Source organism: Ciconia boyciana, chromosome 11 (assembly GCF_034638445.1).
Source record: "Ciconia boyciana chromosome 11, ASM3463844v1, whole genome shotgun sequence".
Lineage (NCBI taxonomy): Eukaryota > Metazoa > Chordata > Aves > Ciconiiformes > Ciconiidae > Ciconia > Ciconia boyciana.
In genome coordinates, this window is record NC_132944.1 from 7,899,965 (window position 1) to 7,926,057 (window position 26,093).

The 26,093-nt window shown below is 44.3% G+C and overlaps 2 protein-coding genes across 9 annotated transcripts in view; both read left to right on the top strand.

The window, feature by feature from the left end:
• The window catches only part of USP4 (ubiquitin specific peptidase 4), a 43,912-nt gene extending 36,394 nt beyond the window's left edge, over positions 1-7,518 (top strand). For 2 of the 3 annotated variants that reach the window (XM_072875572.1, XM_072875573.1), the window contains 9 exons: positions 563-754; positions 1,322-1,410; positions 2,427-2,642; positions 2,718-2,788; positions 3,416-3,531; positions 4,423-4,572; positions 5,282-5,385; positions 6,966-7,054; positions 7,177-7,518. In XM_072875572.1, coding sequence (XP_072731673.1) covers positions 563-754; positions 1,322-1,410; positions 2,427-2,642; positions 2,718-2,788; positions 3,416-3,531; positions 4,423-4,572; positions 5,282-5,385; positions 6,966-7,054; positions 7,177-7,278 — 1,129 coding nt within the window. In that variant the 3' untranslated portion in view covers positions 7,279-7,518. Of the gene's footprint in view, positions 1-562; positions 755-1,321; positions 1,411-2,426; positions 2,643-2,717; positions 2,789-3,415; positions 3,532-4,422; positions 4,573-5,281; positions 5,386-6,965; positions 7,055-7,176 lie in introns of those variants that run through there. The other variant, XR_012044528.1, reaches the window with a different exon arrangement.
• A 10,002-nt stretch (positions 7,519-17,520) lies between these two features.
• The window catches only part of FANCD2 (FA complementation group D2), a 56,200-nt gene continuing 47,627 nt past the window's right edge, over positions 17,521-26,093 (top strand). For 2 of the 6 annotated variants that reach the window (XM_072876496.1, XM_072876499.1), the window contains exons 1-7: positions 17,771-18,040; positions 19,188-19,289; positions 20,074-20,208; positions 20,826-20,893; positions 21,770-21,873; positions 22,423-22,486; positions 23,610-23,662. In XM_072876496.1, coding sequence (XP_072732597.1) covers positions 19,211-19,289; positions 20,074-20,208; positions 20,826-20,893; positions 21,770-21,873; positions 22,423-22,486; positions 23,610-23,662 — 503 coding nt within the window. In that variant the 5' untranslated portion in view covers positions 17,771-18,040; positions 19,188-19,210. Of the gene's footprint in view, positions 18,381-19,187; positions 19,290-20,073; positions 20,209-20,825; positions 20,894-21,769; positions 21,874-22,422; positions 22,487-23,609; positions 23,663-26,093 lie in introns of all 6 variants that reach the window. The other 4 variants (XM_072876497.1, XM_072876500.1, XM_072876501.1 and 1 more) reach the window with 4 other exon arrangements.

Sequence of the window (26,093 nt, forward strand, 5' to 3'; positions counted from 1 at the left end):
ATGTTTTCTTCCAGAATGTTTTTCTTGTGTGTTTAGTGTCCTTGGATTTTTCTGTGAAGCAAATGTTTCCAAACTCCTGGTTTTCTGAAACACTGGCTGCTCAGTGGTGTGAGCTCAGGCCATTAACTGTACGAGAGGCTGGGAGAATGCAAGACCCAAGGTATCAAGAGGGTTTCTTTCTCCAGAGGGGAACAAACACTGTCTGAGGGATTTCAAAGTGCATTTAGTATTTTTCTCTGATGCCGTGATCTGCTTAAAGCAACAGGTAGTTGGCAGGGTCATGTCTTGTGAGGTGAGTGGCAACATGGATGTGAACTAGGAATAAAGACAGAGGGAAGGTGGCAGTCGAGTTGGTGGTAGGTATGTATCCTGTGCCATGGTGAGCCATGGGAGGTGTTCAGGAAACTGACACTTCCTGAAGCATGAAGACAGAGTACAACCCTTTTTGTCCTTCTCAGGAGGACCTGGTGGAGAGACTTGTTGGACTGAGTTCATATTGGTTCTACCTGCTGTGCTTCTTGGCAGTGGAAATAACCCGTGGAAATACCTGTCTTTCGAACAGATATGAAGTTTGCAAGCCAAGTGAGGATGGCATGGAGTATGTTACTCTCTCTGTTTACTTTCGGGAAAAGACAATGAGGCAATCCAGCAATACTTCAGGGACCATACTCTTTGGTCAGCCACTATTAATATCTGTGCCGAAACACAAGCTCACTGTGGATCACTTGTACAGTGTGGTTTTGGAGCAGATCAGGTAAGTCATATCTCTACCTTTGAAGCCTATGCAAAGTTCTAGTGGTCGCTTATTCAGTTACACTGTAATAGGATTACTGCATCCTTGTTAACAGGAGGAATTTTCCTTGATTTGTGTGTGGCGGATAAACCAGGATTTGCATTGCATTAGTGTCTGGAGGGCCCAGGGACATTTCAAGGTCCTGCTTTTTGGGCTCTGTAAAAGCAGGCTGTAAGATAATGCTGGTGGAGGTCACAAGGGAAGCTATCTGCTTGGTGTTGCAAAATGAGTCAGGAGAAGGGCTCAGGCCATATTTTCAGGGCTCTCAGATGGGGCCACCATAACTTATTTTTGCCTTTTCCATCTACTGCCAGTAAAACTTGGAACAAGCAGTGAGAACAGAGACTTACTGAATTGCTGTTGTTTGACTCATTCTGAGAGCTCTTGTCCTGTAAATGGTGCTGTACAGGATGGACTCTGGTTTGCTGAGGGGGATTGGACAGCAAGAACTGATGATGGAGAGGGGTGCTGTTGTACTGATGTACAGCTCTGGTATGATTGTGTGATAAACATATTCTCTCTCTTTAGTCGCTATGTGAAACTCCCTTTGGTGGAAGAATACTCTACACCCTGCCCAGACAAAGGAACCTGCAATGGCTCCAATGGTGTGGTTGAAGGTAAAGTCCTTTCAAAATTGCCTGGAAGCTTTTCAGCACTTAAAGCTTTTTATTAGCATTTGGTTTGTGCTATGTGTATTTGGCTTAAACTCTAGCAGATTGTTTTTTCACAATGATTAAACCACGCTATTGTGGTTTAATCACAATGATTAAAGATTGTTTTTTTCACAATGATAAACCCACGCTATGGTGAGAATTCTTGTACACCATTTTCCTTCCGAGGGAGATCAGATGTTTGTCAGCAGCAGCAGCAGGAGAACAATGTGTGGTGTGCATTCATCTTGACCAATGTTAGGGAAGTCCTTGCTTCCCTGTTAGGTGTTCAGGTGCCTCCCTCCAGAGGCAACTCCTTTCCTAATATGCCCTTTGGTGATGAAAATTGGCCTGTTAGGTCACAAAGACAAGGTCTGGAGAAATAAAGTGGAAATGGTATTTTCTGTTCATGGACCTAGAATCACGAGGTCTCATTCCTAGGTTAGATGCTTACAAGGAAGCTTTTAATGCTGGTGGCAAATGCATGTTTCCCTTTCCTTTTTGAAATGATTCACTTGTGCTGCTGTGAGAGTAACAACTGGAACAAGTTAAATGGGAAATTTTAAATGGGGGAAAAAATCTGCCTATTTTTCCACAAATAATCGAAATAACTTTCCTGGAGACTTACATACTCCTTTCTGTAAAGACATCCAACTGCAACCTTGCTGATTCTCTTGGGATGTTTATTAGGTTGTGCTGTCAGAAGGTGTGATTGTTAGCCTACTGTGAACTGAGCACTCTCATCACGTCTGATACTAGGATATAAAACCCAGCACGCTATCTGGCATCTGCTAAAGGAAAAAATACAACTTCAGATGTAGTGGTTAGCAAGCACAGATTTCTTTTTCTACATGTCTTTTCACTACTTTCTGAGTAATCAGTGTGTGTCATAACAGGCTCATGCAAACAGCTGTCAATGTGAGGTGTCAGTCTAAACTGTCACTGAAGCTCTTTAATATTGTGCTTGTTTTAAATTTTGCCAGGTGACATTGAAGAGATGGAGCATCAGGATGGTGAACAGGAAGGCAAGGAAAAGCTGGCAGAAGTTGATCCCTGCCACTCTGAGGGTTGTATGCAGATTGAGTCAGCAAGAGACCTGCAGCCTTGCAAGAAGCAGCATTTCACTTTTAGCCTCGTTAATTCCTCTGGGACCTCTGAGATAAACTCCATTGTAGAAGGAAAGATCTTAAAACTGAATGGTAATTATTGTCTTGCTGTCTTTTTTTCTTCCTTCTCCTTACATCTTTGCAATAAATGTTTCTTCTTTCCTGTAGCTTTTTCTGCGCTTGCCATTGACTGGGATTCTGATACGCGGAGGCTACTTTTTGATGAACAGGAAGCACAGGTTGTAGTATGCTCTTTTCATAAATAATCAATATGTAAACTTGCATGGTACTTACCATGATTACAGTAAATGGTGAAATGTAGGTGTAGCTCCCTTCATAAAAATTGGAGTCACCAGCATGAGATATGTTTACTTAAACTATTTTAGTTATAAGGTCTATAGATCTATAATTGCTGATCTGTTTCCAGTGTGTTCTGAAAAGTAGATGTTTTAATTTCAAAGCTAAATAGTCTAGTTCATAGTCCACCCAACAAACAAAACAAACCCCCAAAACTTGAAAGAAACCTGAAACCAAATTCATACAGCCTAGGAGAAAGCTCAGTATTCTTTCTGTGAGAGTTCTGGATCGTGTTTTGTAACAGAATAACCTGTTGTTACTCTTTTGCGAAAAACCCAAAACTCACCAGCTTTGTAAGGACATAAGTAAAAGCATACTACATTTTCTCGTACGGACTGTTTGTAACACAAGAAAGGAGTGACCAGAAGCTTGAGATGATTGTGTGTGTGTGTGTGGGGGGGGGGGCGCGCAGAAATAGGCAGCATGGTGAAGGTGAGCATGTTCCTTTTCGTGATGTCAAGCATTAAAGACTTCGTGGAATTGAATAAAGCATGCATCTCTTTCACTAGGCATTTGAAAAACATGGAAGTATGTTACAACCACAGAAGAAGAAGGCTGTGGTAGCCCTCAGAGACTGCATAGAGCTCTTCACTACTATGGAAACGCTTGGTGAACATGACCCGTGGTAAGAGCCTCTGCCTGCCATGTTTATTGTGAAATGCCATAACTATTTGAGTTCACGTTATTTGTAATGGGATTCTGATAATTTCCCAGGTCTATCCTTTCGTCTTCATCTGTGAGAAGTCTTATCAGTTCTGTGTTAAGTCATTGACTCAGTAGGCTGCAGATGTGGGTTAATAAAAAGTATTTGTTTCCTGCCTTTATTAAAAAAAAAAAAAAGGCATTGGGCATGTAGCTTCCAAAGATCAGGCTATTTTTAATTCCCCAGCATACATTTATCTTCCAGACAGTCAGAGGAAGCAGTTGTGGTAATAGAGTGAAAGCATGTGGCTACCTTAGGGTTTAATCCTGTATTATTTCTAGCTTGAACCAGTCCTGTCCTGCTCCGAACTCTACCAAAAATCCCTAGTCCAGAGGGGCTAGGTACAGCAGATCCTAAGTGACCAAGATGTGATTACTGTGTGTTCAGCAGATCTTTGGACGTTGTTTGCTAGCTGTGTAAGAGAATAACTTACAGGGTAGTAGGTGATTGTTTATTATTAATTTCCAATTACATGCTGTAGATGTGTTTGCAACTGTTACCTGTTTGAGCTGCATCAGGAGATAATAAAGAAGTAACAGGACCTTTAAACCTTTTTTTTAATTTAGAAAAGAAAAATTAATCTTTGTACAATGTTCAGTTAATGCACTTGCCATAGGATATTTTGCCTATGAAGTGAAAGCAAGTTGCATTTTGGAAATCCCTGAGGAAGTGTGTTCACCTGCATATTCCACAGCCAAAATGCCTTCTATAAGGCAGGGACTGTACTGTGTTATTGAGGCATCATTAATGGAAGGCCAGAAGCTTTTCTTTTAATGTAGTAATTCATTTCCTTGTTTGTTACTCCTTCCTTAGGTACTGCCCTAACTGTAAGAAACATCAGCAGGCCACAAAGAAGTTTGACTTGTGGTCTTTGCCCAGGATTTTGGTCGTGCATTTAAAACGCTTCTCATACAGCAGATACTGGAGGGATAAACTTGACACTGTTGTGGAATTCCCTATCAGGTAGGATTCTTCCCTCAAGCTAGGAAGAGCTTGAAGCTGGTCAAGATAAATTTACTTCTGATGTTGCTGTTGGGTGGGCTTGTTATTAAAGCTGTAGCTGGAACAGCTCTGTCTTCTGGGTTTGAACTGCAAGACAACAGGCATGAGTGGAGTTGTGTTTGGTGGTTGTGTTAATCTTAACCTTAATCAGCTCTACACATCTCAAAGAACACTCGTTACTAGGAGGTCCTGTTTCTTCTGAAATTGGGTTAAAACCATGTGATGCTGCTGAACCAAGAGAACTTCTACAGAGAATTTAGCAAATTTGTTGGGCAGAGGTGCACTTGTACTTGCGCAATCCTCAGTACTACAAGATTAAAGCCTGCCCCATCCCTCTGCTTCTGCTTGTCAGCATCCTGCTACAGGATGAAGTGTATTCCTTACTACTCTTGTCTCACTTTTCATGCCTACACAGGGACACTCTGACCTGTCTTTTGTTCAGCACCTCCCTCTAAATCTTTTGGCAGCACTTGATGTGTTTACCAGGACCTGCCCTGTGTGGGAGGGGTAACATGTCTAGTCTTTACACTAATAACATCTGGCTGTTGAGCAGCAGAGTGCAGCACTTCTCCACCAGTGCTGCATGCCTGCAGAGCTTCACTGGTATCATGCATCACTTTCTAAAAAGTGCTGATTGCTGGTGTACTGATACTTTTGGATTTCCTTCCAGGGGTTTAAACATGTCGGAGTTTGTCTGCGACCCAAGAGCAGGCTCATATGTGTATGACCTCATTGCAGTTTCCAATCACTATGGAGCCATGGGAGTAGGCCACTGTGAGTAACTGCTTCTCTGTCCTTTGTATGCAGGCAAACATAGGCAGAGCGGTCATGGGAGGGCTCTGTGTGTTGGAGATGTGCAGCAGCCCTCACCAAGGGTGTCTAGTCCAAAACTTAGCTCTGTTCTGTATGCAGGTGAATATCATAATGGAAGGTAATGTCCTTCCTGTTAGGATATGCAGAGCAGCTAGCCAGTTTGTGTAGCTTGCAGCTGCCTGAGGTCTGACTGATGCCTGTGGGACCTTGGTTAGTAGTCATTGGAGGGTGTGATGGTGTTCCCCAATTTGAGTGGAGTCAAAAGATTTTTCAATGCCGAACATGAAATTGTGGAAAGGACCTTCTTACTGGAGAGTGCTGGGGAGAGTCTTCAGCATAAGCTGTCAGTTCAGTTCCCAGAGGGCAGCTGCTTGTCCAGCGTGGGTGCAGCATCACAGCTGCAAAGCAGAGATTGCCAGCAGTTGAGCCAGCCAAGCAGGAGCTTGCCAGGTTCCCTCAGTGGTGGTGAGACAAGGTCTGACGAGCAGCAGTCGCCCGTAAGCCAGGAAGACAGAGCAGAGGGTATACCTTGTCATGAAGCTGGGTCTGATGCCTTTCTGCATTTCCTATCCTGAATTCTGTTTGCTGCAATAGCAATTTAAAGCACTTTTTTCTTTCATTTTCCTTTGTTCCAGACTTTTTCTAAAATAAGCCACAAACAAATGTGTAGTTCTTGGGACCTCTTGGTTGCACAGCTGGCACTAGCTTGCAGTAGAATATCTCTACCTTTGCTTGGCTCACAAGGGCTTGACAAGGGCTCACACAGCAAGGAAAATGTCATGTCATCAGGAGGAAAAAACCCTTTGTTATATATGACAAGTTTGATATATGACAAGTCTGTATTTTCTGTCACTGGCTTTGTTGCAGCATAGACGAAATGCATCTGTAGGTGGAGATCTGTGTACCAGGTCTCTGTGCAGATCCATGCTGTAGGTGACACTTCTAGAACCACCCAGAAGTGTTTTACTATGAGGATGATGAGCTCCCATTTGTCAGTGTATGTGCTTAACTCGTAGGGTGTGTCACTGTAGGATAGCATTAGCTGAAGGGGGATATGTTTTGAGATTGGAGATCATAGTCACAGAAGTCTTGGTTGGAAGAGACTTTGCAGGACTTTAGTCCATCTTCCTTCTTGAGTGAGGACTCTTGCAAGCATTAGATCCCCCATCAACAGAAAACTCTTTCATGTGAAAAATGTGAAAATGCAGAGTCTTAAACTGTGTGTTTGGGAAAGCTCTGGTTCAAGGCAGGGGGCAACAAAACAGTATAATCTTTTTCCTAAGTTTCTTTGCCCTTTATCTCAGCTATCGGGGTAAGTCTGGTCAGTGGGACATGGTTCTAGACTAGCTGGACCAGCTGGCAAGTTCTGGAAGATGTGTATGTTGGTGAACTAGGTTTGGGATAGTTAACGTCAAAGCTAGCTCCTGGCCTCCTGTGCACACTCAGTTTGAGTCTTGAGCATCGCTGGTGCAGTGCAGCTGGCGTGGCGTTACCTACTGGTCTTCCTTGGAGTACTGAGCTGCAGTTTCTTCTCCTGACAGACACTGCCTACGCAAAGAACAAAGTGAATGACAAGTGGTACTACTTTGATGACAGCAATGTATCGGTGGCTTCAGAAGACCAAATAGTGGTGAGTATTTGGCCTGAGGCTAATCTGAGTTTGTGCTGAAAGTGTGGTTTCCTGCTTTGGGCGTTACATTTCCAGCCAAGCTGCGTGGATTGTTTCAGATGGTTTTCTTCTTTGTTTGGTAGACAAAAGCTGCGTATGTGCTGTTTTATCAGCGCCGAAGCAGTGAGGAACAAACTGCCCCATCTCCTCCCCAAGAAGAGTGTGACGGCATGGATACCAACTAAACATCACCTCCAGCGCTCAGCCACCATGTTAGTAGTCACTCTTCTAAAGCCATGCCTGAGGCATCTGAATATTTTTTCTTCCTTCTGTAGGAGTCAAGCAGAAAATCTAGCACTGAAAGATTCAGTGCCTGGGGGTTGCAGAATAGCACTGGAGAGCCAGGAATAGGTGCTGACGCTTGGGTATTTAGAGGCCAAAAATAATATATATTGGAGCTTCAATAAAGTTCTTTTTAAAATCTGGATGAGCTGTGTGGCTAGAGGCAGGGGTCGGGGCTGAGCTGGGCTGGGGCTGTGGGTCTTGGTCTGAGGGTTGTAGCTGGGGTTGGGAGAGTACAGCCTGAGCTGGAGGCCAGGTCACAGCAGAGCCTTCTGGGGCCCTTGGAGTACGGTGGGTATGATTCTGTGAATCGGCGGGGGGCTTCCTGCCAGCTCTCTGGTGTTGCTATTGGGCCCTGCCTGTGTCAGGGAGGCTTGCTGCACCCTTTCTGGAAGCTCGGTTCAAATCTTTGTACATCTGGCCTGTCTATTGCAGTCTCTGCCATCGAACGCTGGTCCCCTTGCTAAGCAGCAAACGTTTCTCTTTCTTGTGTCCTTTCATTGATGCATTTGAGGCTGTTCTGGGCAGTTTTGACTCAGCCTCTTTCATGTGAACACTGAATCCTATAATGTAGGAAACTTCACCGGAGGTGAATCATACCCGCCTATGGTATGGTATATGTGCAGGCTGTTCCGCACAGTGATGCAGGATACAGCTGTTCTGGCTCCCATTCTTCTGCAGAGAAAATATCACCCATAAGGCTGGCAATTTCTTGTCCTCTCCATCCATCTCCTACACCCCTCATTTCCAGGCTGCTCTGTTAGCACTTTTCTGCCTCCACTATTTCTCCTGTGGTTTGTGCAGTGGCAGCGTTTTTATCCTTTTTTGCTCATTTATGTGACTCTTGGAGCTTTTTCTCCAGCAAAGCTCAGCACTGTGTCCCCAGAGCTGTCACCTGTAAGGATGACAACCCAATGCAGTGGATTGTGTGAGTTTTCAGCCTTTTCTCTTGGGACTTTTGTTTTTTTGGACTGCTCTTTCAGCCTTTCTCCTGCCCCCTGGGGTGCTGCCCTTTAGATACTTCACCCCATCATGTTCGGCGAGGCTGCAGGTGTGACAGTCTTGTCTGAGGTCTCTCTTTGCCTTAGCTGTTCAATAGTTCTGCTCCATCCTTTCAGCGCAACTGGACAATGCTCTTCCCTGTGTCCTCCTTTACTGTCTGTGTTACTTGTAGGACTCAAGTCCAGCTTTCTTCTTGAACGAGGACTCCTGTGAGCACTAGATCAGGTCAGTCCTTGGTGGAGAACTGGTCTTCCATGTGAAAAATGGGAAAAATCTAGAGCCTTAGTCTGTGTTTTTTAGGGAAAGATCTAGCTCAAAGTGGTGAACCAAACAGGAGGGTTTTTCCTTCTTGGAGCCAAGTGCATTGGCAGAACAAAAGGCTAAGACAGGCTACTGCCCTGCTTTTTTTTCCCCCTCTGAAATGCGTGCTTGCAGCCACTCAGTCCGCTGTGCACAGTCCCTGTGGCTTCATTGCTGAACATAACCTTCTCTGGTCAGCGTACCATTGGGCATCCATTTAACTCCAAATATGCCAGCTCGGCTCCCTTTCCACAGCTCTCGGTGACAAGCCCCATAGGAAATTGTTGTGTGCCCGTCCCTGCACCTCTGCTGTGCTGCAGCCAAGCAAAAGCCCAGCCAGCTACTCGCTGTCTTCTGCTCCGAGCAATGGGAAGGGAGGGCAGCACATTGCGGCCCCTTAGGCAGCGCGCTGGGAGGTGATAGAGAGGAGGAGGGAGGGCTGCCTCTAGCTGGCACGCTAGTGTTGTGATCCTCTTCTGCGGAATTTTGCTTTTAAAGCATTGAAATTTGAATTTTGAGATCAGAATTGCTTAATTGCTTCTGCTGTTCTGGTTTTGGGATTGTTTGGGATTTTTACAACTCTTAATATTGTATTACTGTTTTTTTCCTTGTTACTGAGGGGAGCATCCAAAAAGCAATTTTTAAGCTGTAGTACTGCACTGAATTACTCCGATCAGCATTTTTCTGTTCATTTTACCCTGAAAAAAAATCATGTGGGCATTCTAAAATGGGGAAGAGAGGAAAGGGAGGGGAGTAAAACACCTTTTTAGAAGATAAATCAATCTGAAATAGCCTTTGTTCTCCTCCTCGCCTGCTTACCTGTGCTGACACTTGAGAAATGCATCAGTGGGGCTAAATCTCCGATGCTCAGATGCTGAACAGACTCTGTTGTACTGCAAAAAAAGTGGCCCAGCTCTTACTTTCTCTGCCTCTGAGCTGATGGGTTTCAGCTGGTGTGTGTGTGCTGTAATACCAGACCTGTTTTTTAGACTAGCACTTTGTAAGTGGCTGGCTCTATTGTACAAAGAGGAAAATTAAAGAGTGGTTTGCACTGAAACTGGGTTTTGTTGTATTTTCAGCTTTCATTATGTGACCTGAGACTGCTGGGTGTGGGGGTGCCTGGTGCTCCAGGAGCTCTTTTGGCTGGGGAGGGTGAGTCCTGTGGAGCCAGCCCCTCCCTGCTCTGCCAGTGGGGATCTGGGGAGAAAAGCAGCCATTGCCTGCACTGCTCTGTACATCTGAGAGTTTGCGCTCACTCCAGGGTTGCTTTTTCTCGCCTGTGGCACTGGGTTGCTGATATCTGGTGCTGTAGCAAAGCCTGTCCTTGCCTTTCTGTGGCACTGGGCAGTCTCAGCTATGGCTTCCTCATCATTCCTCTTCCTCTGCAGATCTTGGGGGGGTCCTGGCCTTCCTTCTGTCCATTTTCTTCAGGGGTATCAGAGCTGCTTGTGGCTGTACCACTGAAATAGTTGTCCTGCAGTTGCTGCCATTTCTTCCTCAAGGCAACCTGAACAAGTATATGAGAGCAGGCTGGAAAAGACTGAGGAAGTTAAATGCAGCAGGCTTGTGTGCATTAACCATTGGTGTGCGTGCAGGGATTCTGGGAGACTGTCAAAATCTTGCAGGTCAAGGTGGGCTGTGAAGCCTAAGTAAGAAGATTTGAAGTCTTCATGTTGCAACTACAGCATAATAGCAGAGGAGCTTGATCTTAGCTGGAGCCTCAGAGGGTTAGAAGAGCCTTAATGTAGAACAGCAGATGGTGAGCTTCACTATGAAATGCAGACCTCCAAAGCGTGGCATTAAACCATTCCTGGGAAGAAGGGAAAGCAAAGTGGCAGCTTTTGGATGCAGAGGTGTTTGGGTATTCTGTGTCAGTCTGCAGGCTCACAGGAACGGCTTGTACGAGAATACTGAGGGCATGAAGCAAAATTAAATTCCCCATTGCAAAAGGGAGAGAAAAAATAACCTGAAACACAAGTTGTGTTGTCAGTGAAGCACTGTTACTAGCATTCAGGAAAGGGGTCTCTGAGGCAGAAAAGAACATCTCTGAGCTAAGGCTCCTGTTCAGAGGGGAGATGATTTTGGTAAGAACAGAAAACAGGCTGTCTCAGTGCTGGCTCAGCTCCTGCTTTGAAGAGGGAGTGCAATTTCACCCTGAAAAAAAGGGCTCAGAATAAAGAGGGGGAAAAGATAACAGCCAGAGTGTAGAAGAGCTTCTGTTTAAGAAGCATTCCCCCAGGTTAGGACTCTTCTCCCTGGGGAAGAGAGATCTGCGGAGCTCCTGCAGAAGGACAAACCAGGAGTTGCTCCTGTTCTCTACAGTGCAAGAAGATGGTCAGGCAGGAGGCTTAAAACAAGGTACTTACTTTCCCCGCCTGGCAGGGTAACTAACTGAACGGGGACTACAGGGACCAGCCAGGCACCCTTGCCCGGTGTACATCCTGCTGCGAGTGTGGCAGGCAGGAGGGGCTCTGTAGGCAGTCTGAGGTGCTTATAAAGGCACTTGGGAAGGATTAAATTTAAGGGGAAATAGTCTGTTTGCTACCTCTGCATAGAAATGCCATCTCTGGCTCTCCACTGCCCAAAGACCTCTGAGGAGCCGCTCTGCCCAGGAACGAAAGCAGCAAAGAGGGGCCAGAAGTTGCCCTCTGTGACCACCGGTGTGTCCACCAGCAGGCTGACCAGGGCAGAAGCAAGCAGATGGGATTTTGCAGCACTGGGGAGCCTTGGTGCAGGCTTGGATACAAGCAGAAGGTGAGCTGTCCTATGCTTTGCTGTGGGCAAGTGGTGAGTATCTCCCTCTTGCTTTTGTTTTCTTCTGAGAAAGCTTCAAGCCGTAATTATTGTAACAGGAAGAAGAGTATAAAGAGGAAGGACAACCACCGCTTTCAGAAACTGAGTCCCCACACTGCTTCTGAAGATGTGTTAGATACTTTGTCGCTAAGTCAGTTTTTAATTGCTAATATGATGATGTCTTAATTGTTCAAAAGCAAAGGATAAGTAGCTATGCATTTGTTTAAAAGGATAAAACCAGAAACATAGGCACTACTTGTACTTTTTCAGTCTCATGAAGTTTTAAGTTCCTTAACTCAAGAAAGCTTGCTCTTTGTGTACTAGAACTATAAATTTTAGGTCTTTTCTCCAGCATATGTTTCCCAGGAAGAGAAAGAGAACTCCAGCTAGAAACCCCACACCAAGAGCCTTTGGCTCAAAAACAGTATACTTGGTCCTGGGGCTCAAATCAAAGTTAGGTAACGGCAGTTCTGAACATGGTGTTTTTCTTTTATTCTCAGCCTTGCTAAAATACATTATATTGTTTTAAGTAACAGATTTCTTTTCAAATTACTTTTACAAGAGGAGACAAAAGCATATTCTCAAATTCAGAAGATGGAGGTCTGAAGTTCTTCCTTAAACATGCCTTCAAAATGGAGGTCTTTTGCCATGAGCTGCTCTTCTACGTCTTCCAAGGCCCACTGATGATCAGTCAATTCTAGAGCTTCCCATTCTGTCTGCATTGATAATAATCAGAGGTAGAGGAAGGAAAGCAATACAGTATTAAAGTAGTTAGACAAGAACTATGCAAAGCAGTCCTTACCTTAAAAACTGCAACAAAAACCAAGTTCTATTGAAAATCTGGCAATCCTGTCAACTCTCTGAAATCAGTGTTTTATGCTTAATTGGGTATTAGATAGCTGGCCAATACAAGTACATCATAGAAATTAGAAAAATTACATTATCTACTTTTTGAAAACCCTCTAACCTTGTGGAATAGTCCATTTCTTCTAAAACAGCTGTCTCTAGAAACACAGCCAATTCTGTTGGGGGTGGGGGGTGGTCAAGTGCTTTGTGGTTAGTTAATTCTTTAGTTCAGAGACATTTGATAAAAACAGTTACAGGCCAAAAATTTTGCAACTGATCACAGACTTGATGTGCCTCATTAGACTGTTCTCCAACCAACAAGCTCCCCGGAGCTGCAGAGTTTATTGATTCATTAAGCCAGGTGTTCATAGCGGCCCAAGACCCAAGAACAGAATTTCATCCGAAATATGAGAATGATCTCCCCCATTACTCATTTTCCACCACCTATGAACACAAATCTCTCCTCCTCTTAGTCCATTAAGTGTTGCTCCAGTATGTATTGTGGAATAAGCTGCATACAGCCTGCAAAATCACGTCATGTGATGCCTATCAAGAGATTTGTATTTCTTGGCTGGAACAATTCTGCAATATGGGCTTGCTTTCTTTGTTCCTGCTGGGGACCACGTAGCGGGTTTAGGTCCCTACAGGGCTGAATGGCAAAATTGCTCTGGATAGCCAGTACCAGAAAGGAAGCGGAGGGATGTGAGCCAGGAGAGCCCATGGTACTGCTTGGAGTTGCACCTCAGTGCTGACAGTTTGTGACAGAACAGTCACTGCTCCAGCAGAGCTGCAAACTGCAGCCAGTCTCTCCCCTGGCTGAGCCTCTGGCTGGGTGATGTGGGTGTTTTAAACCAGGAAGGTTACTGAATACAAGAAACTGCAGGAGCAGACTATCCTGACTTCCCAGGCAGCAGGCTGTGTGTGGGTAAATCTCTACATAAAAACAGAAACCAGGACCTTCCCTTCATGCATAAACTAGGGTTGTGAAAGGTAGAGGCAGCCTAATAAGCAAGTGCCTACAGAGGCTGCTTAGAACTTCAAGACACAGTCAAATCCTGACAGATTTTCCGTTGAGCTAGCTCGCTTACTTGATTTTCTTACTCAAGTTCCATCAAGTGCCTGCTGGACTTGTGCTCAGCTGCACTACTAACAAAACTTTTTGGGAGCCAGCTTCTGCTTTGAAACTAGACCTCAAGGGAAAGAAAAAATCTTCCCCTGCAAAAGCAGAAGATGGCACATGAATTCAGCTTTTGTATCAGGAATGACTAACTAATCGGGTTTACTTCAGGGTATTTAGGGCTCTGCCAGACCCAGGGCAACTCCATATCCCTCATCAGTTGTCAGCTCTAATTTTAGGAACAGGAATCCAGAGCAGTTGCCTTACTTGACACAGGGAGAGGCCGAGTTACATACAGCCTACAATCCTGTAAGTTCGCAGCAAACAGGAATGCAGGTGGGAATACCGTACCTTAAATGCTTTGTTAGTATCTGCTGGCATGGCCATTGCTGCCCCTGTCATTTGTTCTTGCATCACCCTAGACTGATCTGCAGCTACAAAAGAGAAATGAGAGGTTGATTTTTGTTTGTGTCATTTAAACAGTATTTCTTGGAGCACAGTGCCACCAGGCTGGTTTCTAGCTATAGACTAGAAAGTTGCAGAAACACCCAGAACGCAATAGTAACGTGCCCAGAAGGAGTTCTCACAAGACATCTTGTTCCTACCCCCTACACCTTAACTACATTTACATAAAATATGCAGACAAATGGAGGAAAATAGTCTTCTACATTCCCAATACCCCCAGAAACAGTATCTGTCTTGCCCTGCATCTAGTGTTAAGAAATCTTTGCAGCTTTCCTTAAAACTGGTACTTGCTAGAAATAAAAGCAAGCCTGAGAGCAAAATTTGTGCACACAAAGTTGATGGGAAGGAAAGCATAGCTTAATTACCATGGAAGTTTCTGAGCAGTTAGCCAATGGCTGCTGCAGAAGATTTGGGTACTTGCTGCAGGTGATGTCAAACCTGGCCAGTGGAGAGTAACCTCACAGAAGCGAGAGAGGCTTTCAAGAGCTTTTTGGCTGGAAATTTAGAAATCCTTCCCCAGCCTCCCTCAGAAGCCATCCCATGGAAGGAGAAGCCAGCTCTTTCCCAGAAGTGACAGTGTCTTACCATTATCTTGGCCCAGGATGAGCGTATAAATGCTTCTGAGTCCAAACACATTCAAGAAGTACCAGGAAGCAGAGCTCACCCTGATAAATCAGAACAAGCATGGTTGATTTCAGTTCAAAGCTGGCTTGTGATCTCATTTCAGAACCACGCACAGACCATTCAAGGGTTATTTATTAACACATTCAAAATTTTCCAAGTGAATATTCGACCTTGCTTGCTGAGGACACAGGCTTACCAGGACGCATCTAAAGTGAGCAGTTCAATTCCCTGCTGCAACATTGGTTTAAAGCGCAGTGTCAGAGGAAACGGGACCTTTGCTGCAGGATAAAAAAAAAGCCCAGTTTCACAAAGTGACACTACATAATTGCAAAGCAAATGGCAAAGCGAGTAGATAGTTCTTTTATTAAATCTAATGGAGTCTGAATGCAATGCATATGATAACAAGTTCACATGTACTTTTGAAAAAGCTGTAGTTCTGTATTTATTTTAATATGAAAAGACTTTTTGAAACCTAATCAGATGGCCAAACCATCAGAGGTATTGTTTCAGTGACTGTGAAGGGGAATGTCTTTTGTTAAGGAAACAGTTATCACACAAACAGTAAGAAAAAAAAAGAACTGTGAATTTAAGGAAGTATTTTTGATGTGTACACCCTGCATTACATAGTAATCAACTCCCTGGACAGGTTCAGAGGAAAATCCACTGCATCAACCTGAAGTTTAGGCAGTTTTAAGAAATTTAAATATTGGGTTTGCCACTACAATTGTTCCCGGATACATGAGCTATTTTCTTTGTGACCATGGTTGGTACTCTGAAAACAATTTTCCCTCCTTTGCTATGGGGCAAGCAAATCAACGCAGTTCATGGAGTGAATAGCAGTAGTGCCACAAGCCAAATTCATGCTGCTTCCAATCGACTGCTTTCAGGTAGAAGAGCAAATCTCTGATGCAGCCCAGACCCTCGAGGTCATCATCAGAAACGCGGCCAGATCCCTGGGCTGTGTTACTCCAGACACTTACTTGTGACAAATCCCGAAAATGTCATGTTGATCCAACCACCGATGAGGATCATAGGCAGGACATTGGTTACATTCCCTTTCATCATATCTGTCAACATGGTAGGATCTGCAAATCATAGATTTGATGTAAAGTGGCAGTGTATCACAATAAAGGGAAACGAGACATTACTTTACTTCACCAACATCAGCTATTTTAATTAAGAAACTGCATGAGAGGTAACAGTCCTATCCCACTATCTATCCCATATCTATTATTTTCCACTGTTGTAAAATACTTTGCAAAATGAGATGAGCAGCCAGTGTGGCAGTGGCTGCTGCTGCTGCTGCTGAAAGGGTGTCATGTTCTCCGCTGTGTCTGACCCCAGCTGCTTTGTCTGTGTTTGACCCCATCCCTCGCTCCAGATCTCTGAACTTGCTTGACCCCTCTGTGAGCTGATTTAGCTAGAAAAGGGACAACAAACTATCCAGCTAATTTGCTGCTGGAGTCTTTGGCCATGTTAATAAGTTAAATCAGTTTAGAGAAGGTCCTGCAGGACCTGGTGCAAAAAACTGAGAAAAGGACACGAGTGAGAGCAGAACTTCCCATTTCTGGCAACACTGAGGTGGTCGTGGTCTTGTGAGATGCTGCAGGCAGCTGGAGGCTGAAGTTAAGCAAAATGAAGTGACCTAACATGTTGCTCCTGAAGAGAGAGATCTTGGTCCCCCCTCCTCCCCAATGCCCAGCTGCACAGTCCCACCCCCTTCCTCACATTCACTGAGCTCTTTGCAAAGTTGATTCACCTTCCTATCCTTGGCAGAAAATTATAGTTTTTTTCTGCCTGGCTATAGTTACGATACCTTAACATACCTGTCATTGGTGAAGGAGGCACTACCTTTCTTTTTGTTTTCTTAAAAAATCCATCCTCTGGGTTATTAAAAAAATATTTCCGGGTCAGGAAAGACTGAAAACAAAAACAGCCAATGCCAACACCATAAGAAATGAAAGGACAGAAGCATTATTTCTTGCTCTGACATGCAGACATCTTATGAGCTCTTTCATAACACATCCTTCTTTCTTGGAGAAGTACTTCGCTGCCCATATACTCTAAAGGCCCTCACTTTTCTGTTTCCCTGGATCCAGAGTACCAGCTCTCTGGCTTTCTAAAATTCTTAAAATAATTCTAAGAATTCTCTGAAGAAGAATCCACATTAATTAAAGAGCTTCTACCACTTTGTGCAAAGTTCTTGATGGTTCAGTACTGATACCGGTACATGGGACATTTTCATTCCCCCCGGCTGACTTCCGGATTTTACAATATACATACTTGGCAGCAACTGAGCCAATATGAGCGACTGATTTTTAGTTCGGCAAACACTACAGCTGACGTTGTACGACTATCTCACTAGCCCAAGCTTTTATTAAATCCCTGTGTATTTGTGGGCAGATATTAAACACGATGGGTTGGACGCAGACTTCATTTTAGTATGCAGTTAAAACACCAAGTAGTGGAAGCTAACATTAGTGTCAGGGAAAAGACACGTACAGTGGTCCCGTGTCCAGGTTTCCCAAGCATCTGCTAACCGACCGCGCTTCGAGACACCGCTCTGGGCTAGGGGAGACCCAGCCAGACTGTCCGACCCCACGGGGCACCTGTGCAGGAGCCGCCCGACGCTCGAGAGCACCTCTAAGCACGGCACTCCACCGATACGCCTTCTGGCTTGGTGCTCGTGTCTGAGGTATCCTCCTTGGAAAGCGTAAAGCCGCTCACGCAGCTCCGTACCTGTTTTGGAATGTATTTTCCATTTTCCCGAAGGACTCTGCTCCGAATCAGGACTTGGCTGGAAAAGAGACATGTCGCGTTAGCGGCACGGCCGCGGGCGGGAGCGGGCCTGCCGCTGCCCTCCCCGGCCGGCGGGCGGGAGCGAGCCGGGCCGGGCCGGGGGCACCCAGGGAAAGGCAGATGTGAGGCCGCGGTCGAGGGGGCCCGGGCCCAGGCGGGGCCCGGGCCGAGGGGGCCCGGCGGCGGCCCTGACCTGTCGGACACCTGCTCCTGCGTGAGCCTCTTGTCGCTCTGGAGGAGGATGGAGACGTAGTGCCGGATCATGCCCACGAAGAAGGTGATGAAGACGATGGGCAGCACCACCCACAGCCGGATGTTGGAGTCCAGCAGCAGCTCGGGCTCGCTCATCGTGGCGGTGGCGGTACCGCTACCGCTACCGGACCCGGCTCCGGCCGCCACCGGGCCGCCCCGGCTCCGCTTCCGCTTCCGGGCCCAGCCCTGCCGCCGCCGCCGCCGGAAGGACGTCACCGCGCGCCGGTGGCGGGAAGCTCGAGCGCGAGCGGCGGCTCCGTCGCGTCCCGGCGGGCGGTGGGGAGCGGGGGGAGGCGGCCGGCCGGCCCCCAGAGAGCCTGCTGGCCCCCTAGAGAGCCTGCTGGCCCCGCAGCGAGCCTGCCGGTCCCCAGAGAGCCTGCCCCCGGGTCAGGCGCGCCCCCCCGCACCCCAGCCCCGGCTCCGGTGGGGCGGCAGGGCCCTGAAGGCGGAGGCCGCTCGCAGCCCAGGTGAGGGGCCTGCGGCGGGGGAGCGTGCCCCGTCCAAACGCGGGCCGACCTGCCCTGGCCATGCTCTGCGGGGCTGGTGTGCTTTGGGAAGGCGTTTCTGAGCCACGGTCGGGCAAAACTTGGCAGATCGTTATTGAGGGCATAAAACCGGCTTTAAGGCAAAACCTGGCAGTTCGTTATTGAGGGCATAAAACCGGCTTCAAAACTGGACTGCCTGCCGAAACGCAAGCCTGGTCTCAGGGTCCAGCTGGCCTCTCCTGGCTGAGGAAACGGATATAACCGAGCTAAAGGTGGTGCAACTTTTATGTACCCCATACTGCCCTATAAATGCTCCGGTGAGGTAAGTTGGCTGCCGCAGAAATTTCCAAGCGTTTGGGAGTAGATATAATAAAGAGAGGACTGCTCGGGAGTGCACACTCTTCTTTGGCCTGTCTGCACCTCGCGTCCAGAAGAGCTGCTAAAGGCTCGTCACACTTTTTTATTTTTTTTTTTTAATTTGTTTCACTTCCACCCTGATATCTTATGTAACTCATTTTAACAGCCTCTGCCAAATAGCTGAAACTGAGCATGAGACGATCAAGCGTGTTTTTAAAAAAATTTTTAAGTTTTAAAGGTGAGCCAAGATTTATTTTTTCTTTTTAATCACTGCCACCCACCAAAAGAGGACAAGTCAGATGGAGGTTTGTGCTGACAGAACTCTTCTTGCAGTTGCACTGGGTTAGGGACATTGTTGGGCTCATGAATACTAAATTGCTAATCCTTTGTAGCTTTCTCTGGGCATGGGGAGAGGATCACAAGTTTAGATCAGTGGATACCTTCTGAGACCTCTTAGATACTCGGTTTAACTCACCATTTAATTTGCCTGGCATCTGAAAGAAAAGCTAAGCCTTGTTTTACGAGGAACTGAATTTTAGGAAAAGTTATTTATTACGCTATTTAAATATGACAAGCTCTAAAATCTCAACCTGTACAGCAGAAAAATGTGGTGTGATGGTGGTTAACCAGGCAATCCGCTCTTCTTTGAGCAATTTCAGTTTCTGGAGCATTACCTTTCACTATTCATTAACACATTCTAGATTTGCTTAAAAAAACTTGAATTAAAGTGATGTCTCCTTTGCTCACTTGTCTTTTTCCTGCATTTTTATAGGCAACAACAAAGGTTTTATTACCATGGTTTCAAAAAGAAAATTGTCAAAAGCTGATGCTCCTGGAGAGAGCTGTGAGACCGACTTGCCGAGTAGGTGCTCAGGTATAATCTTACGGGGAATGGAGACCCATTGGTAGAGGCAGCGGCTCCCAGGCAGGTAGAAGGCCAAAATGACAGTTTTGATAATGCAGCTAGCTAATTGTTAGTGACACTGTTGATCTTTAAACACTTTTTTTAATAAATCACAATAAAACAATAATGCTAGAAGCAGTGCTGTATCTTTTCTCAGTCCTTCTGTTCTCACACCTTTGATCAGTGTTCATCATCTTGAGCTTCACTGCCTTCAGAGTCTGCAGATGAATCACATTTGATCAAAACTGATATCTAGAAATCGAACCAAAATAACCTCTCTACGTAGCTGGAGGGAGAATAGTTATTTTTTGCTTTAGCAGATGGGTGGATACCTAAGAGATGGGGCTGGTGGGAGAACCTATATTAAATTTGTGCTTTTCAGGCCAGAGGAAAGTATGTGCTCTAGTGTTGCTCATAATCTGTTAGGGAGTATGTCTCCCATGGGAGTAAGCCACTGAAGGTGTATCTTAACTGCCTTTGGTTATGGATCACTAAAAGGGGTGAGTAAGAAATGTTCCTTTCTGGTGTCATGCTGCAGGGGTAACTGCTTTATAGGATCTGCGCGTTGGCATCTGAGTCTGCTAACGACTGCTGTCAAACAGCAGTACAGTTTGTTGGTCTGGTCCTATAAGTGTATTCCTGTGTTCCTCTAATTTCTTACTAGAAGGTTAATTTTGAATTAGTTGTTTATATGAAGGATCCTTGCCATTTTTATTGCAGAGTATATTTGATGTGGCACATCTTGTTTTCTCAGAAACAAAGAAGTCACGGATTTCTGACAAGGAAAAGGCCTCTGCCCATGGTGGAGTGGAGAATGAGGGAGTCTTTGAAGAGCTCCTTAGAACATCAGGAATTATACTGAAAGCTGGGGAGGGACAGAATGAAATAGGTATGGGTTTAACACTTGCTCTCTCTGCTTCTATCTGAAAACCTGCAAAGATGACTGGTACAAAGTAAAGATGCATTTTACTTGCAGCACAAAAATGCTTGAGCCAGCTTATTCCAAAGTTCAAGCAAACCTTCCTCTGGCCTTTTATTTGTTATATACTTCTTGAATTGCACAGTTTGTGCTGAATTTAGTGCATCACCTAAACTCATTATACCAGCTCTTTGGGTGTATGCATGCTAAGTCAAAAGACTTCTGAAAGATTATTGGAGGTATATGGAATAAGATTAGACTGCATCTGTGATTATGGTATTGAGTTACAGAGGCAGGAGCTCTGAAACAGGAAAATGAACATGTCATGTTGCCTTTCAGCTCAGACAAGGCCTTCAGGAATTCGTGTATTAAGCCTTTTTAATGATACTAGCTACTCTCAGCCCAGACTGGAGAAAGCACGAGTGGTGATACCGCTCAGGCTTTTGCTAACTGGACTTCTCAGTAGAGAAAATGCAGAAATATTGGTGGATGGGCTTGAGACCTTGTACTTAGTGTAGCTGTTGTTATGATGTTGTATGGATAAAATGTGTCTGGTTCTTTATTTTCTTTTTAAACTTTCTCCTTAGCTGTAGATCAGATGGCTTTCCAGAAGAAGCTCTGGCTGGCCCTGGAGAAGCACCCTACTTACCCAGGTGTAAGTAACGGATTATGCTTTGGCAGGACCCAGCTTTAAAACTGCTGTGTAGCAAAAGACACAAATGGAGCTGCCTGTCCCTGCTAGTCCCATACAAAAGTATGCAACATGGTAGCTTATCTTGGATTTCTGTGGTCCAGACTCTCTAATTGTCTCAATGTTGCTATCCCAGCCTTTTGGTCCCATTGTCCTTCTGCTGTATCTGTCTCTTCTCAGCTGTTACGTCTGAATAGTCAGACATAGAGATGACCAGCATGTACCTCTGTTAAACCAGCCTTGGTGTGCATACTCCAAGTTCGATTTTGCATAATTCCAAGCAGAAGTGCTGCACTTCCACCACCTTGCTCTGTCGAAGTAATTAATTGGCAATATTATTCAACAGACAAACTCTTAAGGGAGAAAAATAATTTCCTTAACTTTCTAGTGGAAGCTGTGTTTGGTTTTGTGTTGGCTGGGAGCTGGCAGCATTAAAACTGTCACAATGTGGTGCTCCTCTCCAGTCAACAAGCCCAGCATGAAAGTCCTGAGGCCAGTGATTTGAATCCTGTAAGTATTTTTTGCGTGCAGCTCTTGTCATATTACATGTTGCTGTCTCAGCTGAACAGGAAGAAAGGCAAAGCCCTTTTAAATCAAAGTAAAATGTGAGACTGTTGCTTTAGAGTTATTTTGTAGAACAACTAGTGTTTCCTTTTGGAAATTGTTTAGACTAGAGTTCATTTATTATCCAGCTTTCCTTCCATCACAATTTCTGTCTATCTGCAGTTCCCTGGCTAGCTCTTCCCTGTTATCATCATCTGCTCACAAAGAGCATCCTAAAAGACAGCAGTTGATTGGGATGTCTTTTTAAGAAGTGGGTAACTTCTCTCTGCTTTGCAGGTTGTGAAGCAATTTATCAGCGGCTTGGAATCTCATATCAAAGACAGAAACCAGTTCAAAAACTGTCTCTTGCCGTGCGCTCCCATACGGACTGAGGGGTCGAGGTCAGAGAAAATGTATTTTGTCTTCCCCTTCAGTCAGAGCTGGTCTCTATTTAAATGTCGTGTAACATTGAGCAAAGTGGAGGGAAAGGCCATAGCTCCAGCTGATACACAACAAGACTTTTCTTATGCAAAAGTGGCTAGTGTAATACGTTGCTGTTTAATAGCAGTAGGTTTAAAGTGCTAAGTCACAGAATTTACTAGCTGCCTGTGGCATGCATTGGGCTCCATGGCATTTTATGGCAAGAACCAAATACTGGGGGAAGAAAATTTGACAAGGCTGGTGAAGGTCAACTGTTTTTTAACAATTTTTCCAGGAGATACAGCTTAACCACAGAGACTTTTGCATTTCCAGCTCACACTAGTCTTGTAGAGAGTAAGCTCGTTCAGAGCTAAAATGCAATTTTAAATTTTTTTGTGTGTGTCTGTGGTTACCCTATGTTACCATAAGTCGTTGTGGTTTTTTTTTAAAAAAATAGTAGTGGAAAGAGTTACAGCCTGTTCTCCTAACATGTTTGTATTACAACTGTAGTGGAATCTTTCATCTTGCAGGACTCTGGTGCACTCATATTGTGAAAGCCTCATTAAACTGCTTCTTGGAATTAAGATCTTACAGGTATGGGCACCTTAGTTTGCTCTTTACAGCGGTGTTGATTTATTTAGGAATCCTTTTGCCTGTGTAAGTAGAGGATTAATAGAACTGGTTGTGAGGCAGATGAGACTGCATCTGGAATAGTGTCCAATTTCTTGTTTCTTTAGGGACACAAAGATGCTCAGGGTCTGGAGCACATGGCATACAAGAAGAGACAGAGGGAACTGGGTTTGTTCAGTCTTAAGAAGAGAAGACTAAGGGAGATCCTGTGGTCTCCAAATATCTAGTTGCATGATACAGACTCTTCTCAAAGAGTCTGTATATATCTACAAAAACAGAGCCAGACTCTTCTCAAAGGTGAACAGGGGCAGGATGAGAGTTGATGGCTCAGGTCAATGATGGGAAATTCTGATAGGATATAACCACTTCCACTGTGGAGAATGTTTTCCTTAAGTGCTAGAACAGGTAGGCTAGAGAGGTGATGGAAACTCCATTATTGAAGGAATTTGAATCTTGGAGGTGTTTAAAAATGGGCAGGACATTGAGCAACCTGCTGGCAAGAACAAGTTCTGTTAAGTTGTACACAAGTTACATCAAGATGTATATAGAGTTAAAGATGACAGATATCTCACCAAGGAAACCTTAGAGCAGCTGTGGATTTAAATCCTCTTATAATTAAAATGTTTTAAAAGTTCTTGTCTTAAATACATTTTTCGAATTGCATTTGGCCCAGGATTAAAGGGGGAAAGAATTAGACCTGCAAAGGGAATGGCAGAAGCGTGTAGGCACTGTTTTCAAACTTATCTAAAGTTGATTCCTATGTGGTGAAAAGCAACCCAGCTGGGTTTGAAAAAGATAACTTTGGCTCAGAGGAATTGCACATCCTGCCCGTGTGCTCTGCTTCTATTAGATTATGTGGATAGTTTATACCACTCTCAGCATTTGTGGCTTTCAGCTTGCAGGCTGTACGCCTCCTTTCTGGCATTAGGGAGGAGGTTTCTTATACAGGAAATATTTTTATTTGTCCTTTTGAGTCTTTTATTCTCTATGCATATTTCACCTTTTGTGAAAGATCAATTTTGGTGGCAATGCCACAGCACAAGCAGTAACTCATCATCCTAACTCTATCTTTTTGCCTTGCTTCTAGCCTGCTGTCATAACACTGTTGTTGGAAAAGATCCCCGAATTCTTTTTTGACATGTGAGTATAGACTGTCTTCTCTCTGCCTTGAAATGAAATTTCTTCTTTTGGAAAATCACCAGCTGTTTGACTTTAACTGTTACTTCAGATTTACCTGAATGAATGTTTGCAATGGTGATTTTTTTCTTCATACATGTGTAAAACTATCTGTGAGGTACCATGACTTTAAACTTGTGGGTGCATAAAGCAGAAGACAAATTTATAGAAGCTGAAATACAGACATACCTCATGATTCATTATGCTTTTTGTAGCTACTGGCACAAGTTTTGGAAGTATTTCAGCAGAGGGACTATGGAGTGTCTCATTATTAAAAAAAAAAAAAAAAAAAGATGGAAGTCGCTGGCAGAGTTTTAGGAGGCTGCTAGATGCAAATAGACCTCCTTTTAAAAATACAAATTGTGTTCAAACAAGGAAAATAGAAAAAGCATCTGTTGATTTTTGAATGTAGAACACCATAACAGAGTGAGAGATCTTGAGGCGCAACATAGGCAAGACTTGAACACTTAAGCTCTTTTTCCAGTGCCCTGGATGCTCATTACAGAGTTAGTGGAGCAGGTCAAGGGATAGAAAGAAGCTGAGGCTGTTCCTGATACAGTATTAGTTTCAGTGCTGAGTATCAAGCAGGATACAAATGCTGTACAGGGGTTGAGTCTGAGAAATTGTCTCAGACTGAAATCTTGTTAGAGGAGGGTTTAACACAGTTGGTCACAAGGACTGAATTGTTTTCACCCAAGAATTCTAAAGGATCTCCGATGTAAAAGTGATAAGCTGTTAATTGTGCTGTGAACCCTTTAGTAAGTCTTAAAAATAGATGTTGTTACGCTTGCCTCCTGTCAAACTGTAAGAAGAGTGACGTTTTTTCTATGTATTAATGACAAGTTAAAAATGGGGGGGATCTGTGGAAAAAAAGTGGTCCATTTTGCAGTAGGAGGAGGATGGTCCCATGGAGATCTGGGTTGTTCAGCATGTTCGTAAATGAAAAAGGAAATGAAAAGTGAGGTAACAATTTGTGGTAACAATTTCCAGGACAATCTAATCTAAAACTAATTGTAAAGAACAACAGAGTTTTTTTCAGTGGAGTTCCTACTGTTTTTTGTTTTGTTTACTTATGGGACAGGAAACAACATTCATTACAGCTGGTCTGTAGCCACACCTGTACTGACCAGCCAATTTCTCCCAAATCTGACATAAAAGCATAGACCTACCAGACCTCTACAGGTTTAATGCCAGTCGATGCCTGGACAGAGGACATTCAATGTATTGACTCACTGTAGGAAGGGTAGGGAGAACTTGGTTTATCCATGCGATTTGGCAACAGCCAATTTATTAATACATATGTGCTCACAGACCAGTCTGACCAGAAGTTAAAGAAGAGGGAGAGCATCTTAGGCAGTACAGCTGCATAAACCTTGTTTTGTTAAAAAATCAGACTGAAAAATAATCCTGATTGTATAAATACAATTACAAAGTTGGTGTTTTCATTGAGGAAAGGTATCTTGTATGGGTGCTTCTTTTTGTTTCTTATTTTTAGTACCAGTTTCATGCTTAGCAGTAGTCAAAGCAGCAAACAGAATATTAGGGAAGGAATTGGGAACAAAATGGAAAACATCATGTCACTGTAAATGCATGGTACAATCACATTTTGAACGTTGCAGGCACTTCTGGTCAGGCTGTCACAAAAATGTAGTAGAACAGTTTCTATGTGAGTAGGGAAAAATATTCTAAATAAAATAGAATTCTGCCTGCCTTCAAAGGAGATGACTGGCAGAGAGATGACAGATGTCTGTAAAAGCAAGAAAGATTTAGAAAAGGTAATTGAGGAAGGTTTAACCACTGTCTCTAACTATGCAAGGCAGCAAACAAAAAAAGCAGAAGTACTTTTTCAGATTATGCATAATTACCCTGTCGAATTCATCATTGCAGAATGTGGAGGTCAAATTACACACAGTTGTGGTGGTTTTTTGTTTTTTTTTTTCTTTTTTATAAGGCTCAGGGAAATTAATGGAGAATAAATGTACTGCTGGATAGCAGACGTGATGGACTGGGTACTGGCTTCTGCCTTGGAGATTTGCTAAACTGCTTATTGTTGGAGGCTGAGTGGAAGCTCTGTGAAAAGATTGCTCTGTGAATGCCCTGTTACCCAAAACTTATCCAAAAGGATCTAATACTACAGTTGGGGACGGGGATACTGGGCTCAAGAGAGACTTAGCCTAAGCTAGTGTAGCCACTCTTACGGTAGCACAGCAGATCTGAAGTAAGGTCACATTGTACGCTTTGATTTTTGTGCCGTAACTTAGGATGTTGTTGGTGGTGGTGTACTGAAACAGGCTAGCAGTATCCCTGCTTTGTGTGTATAGCAAGTAAGAAGTGGGGTTCTTCCTAGACGGTGCTAAAATCTGTAGGGGTGTTAATGATATTTTCATAATATGAT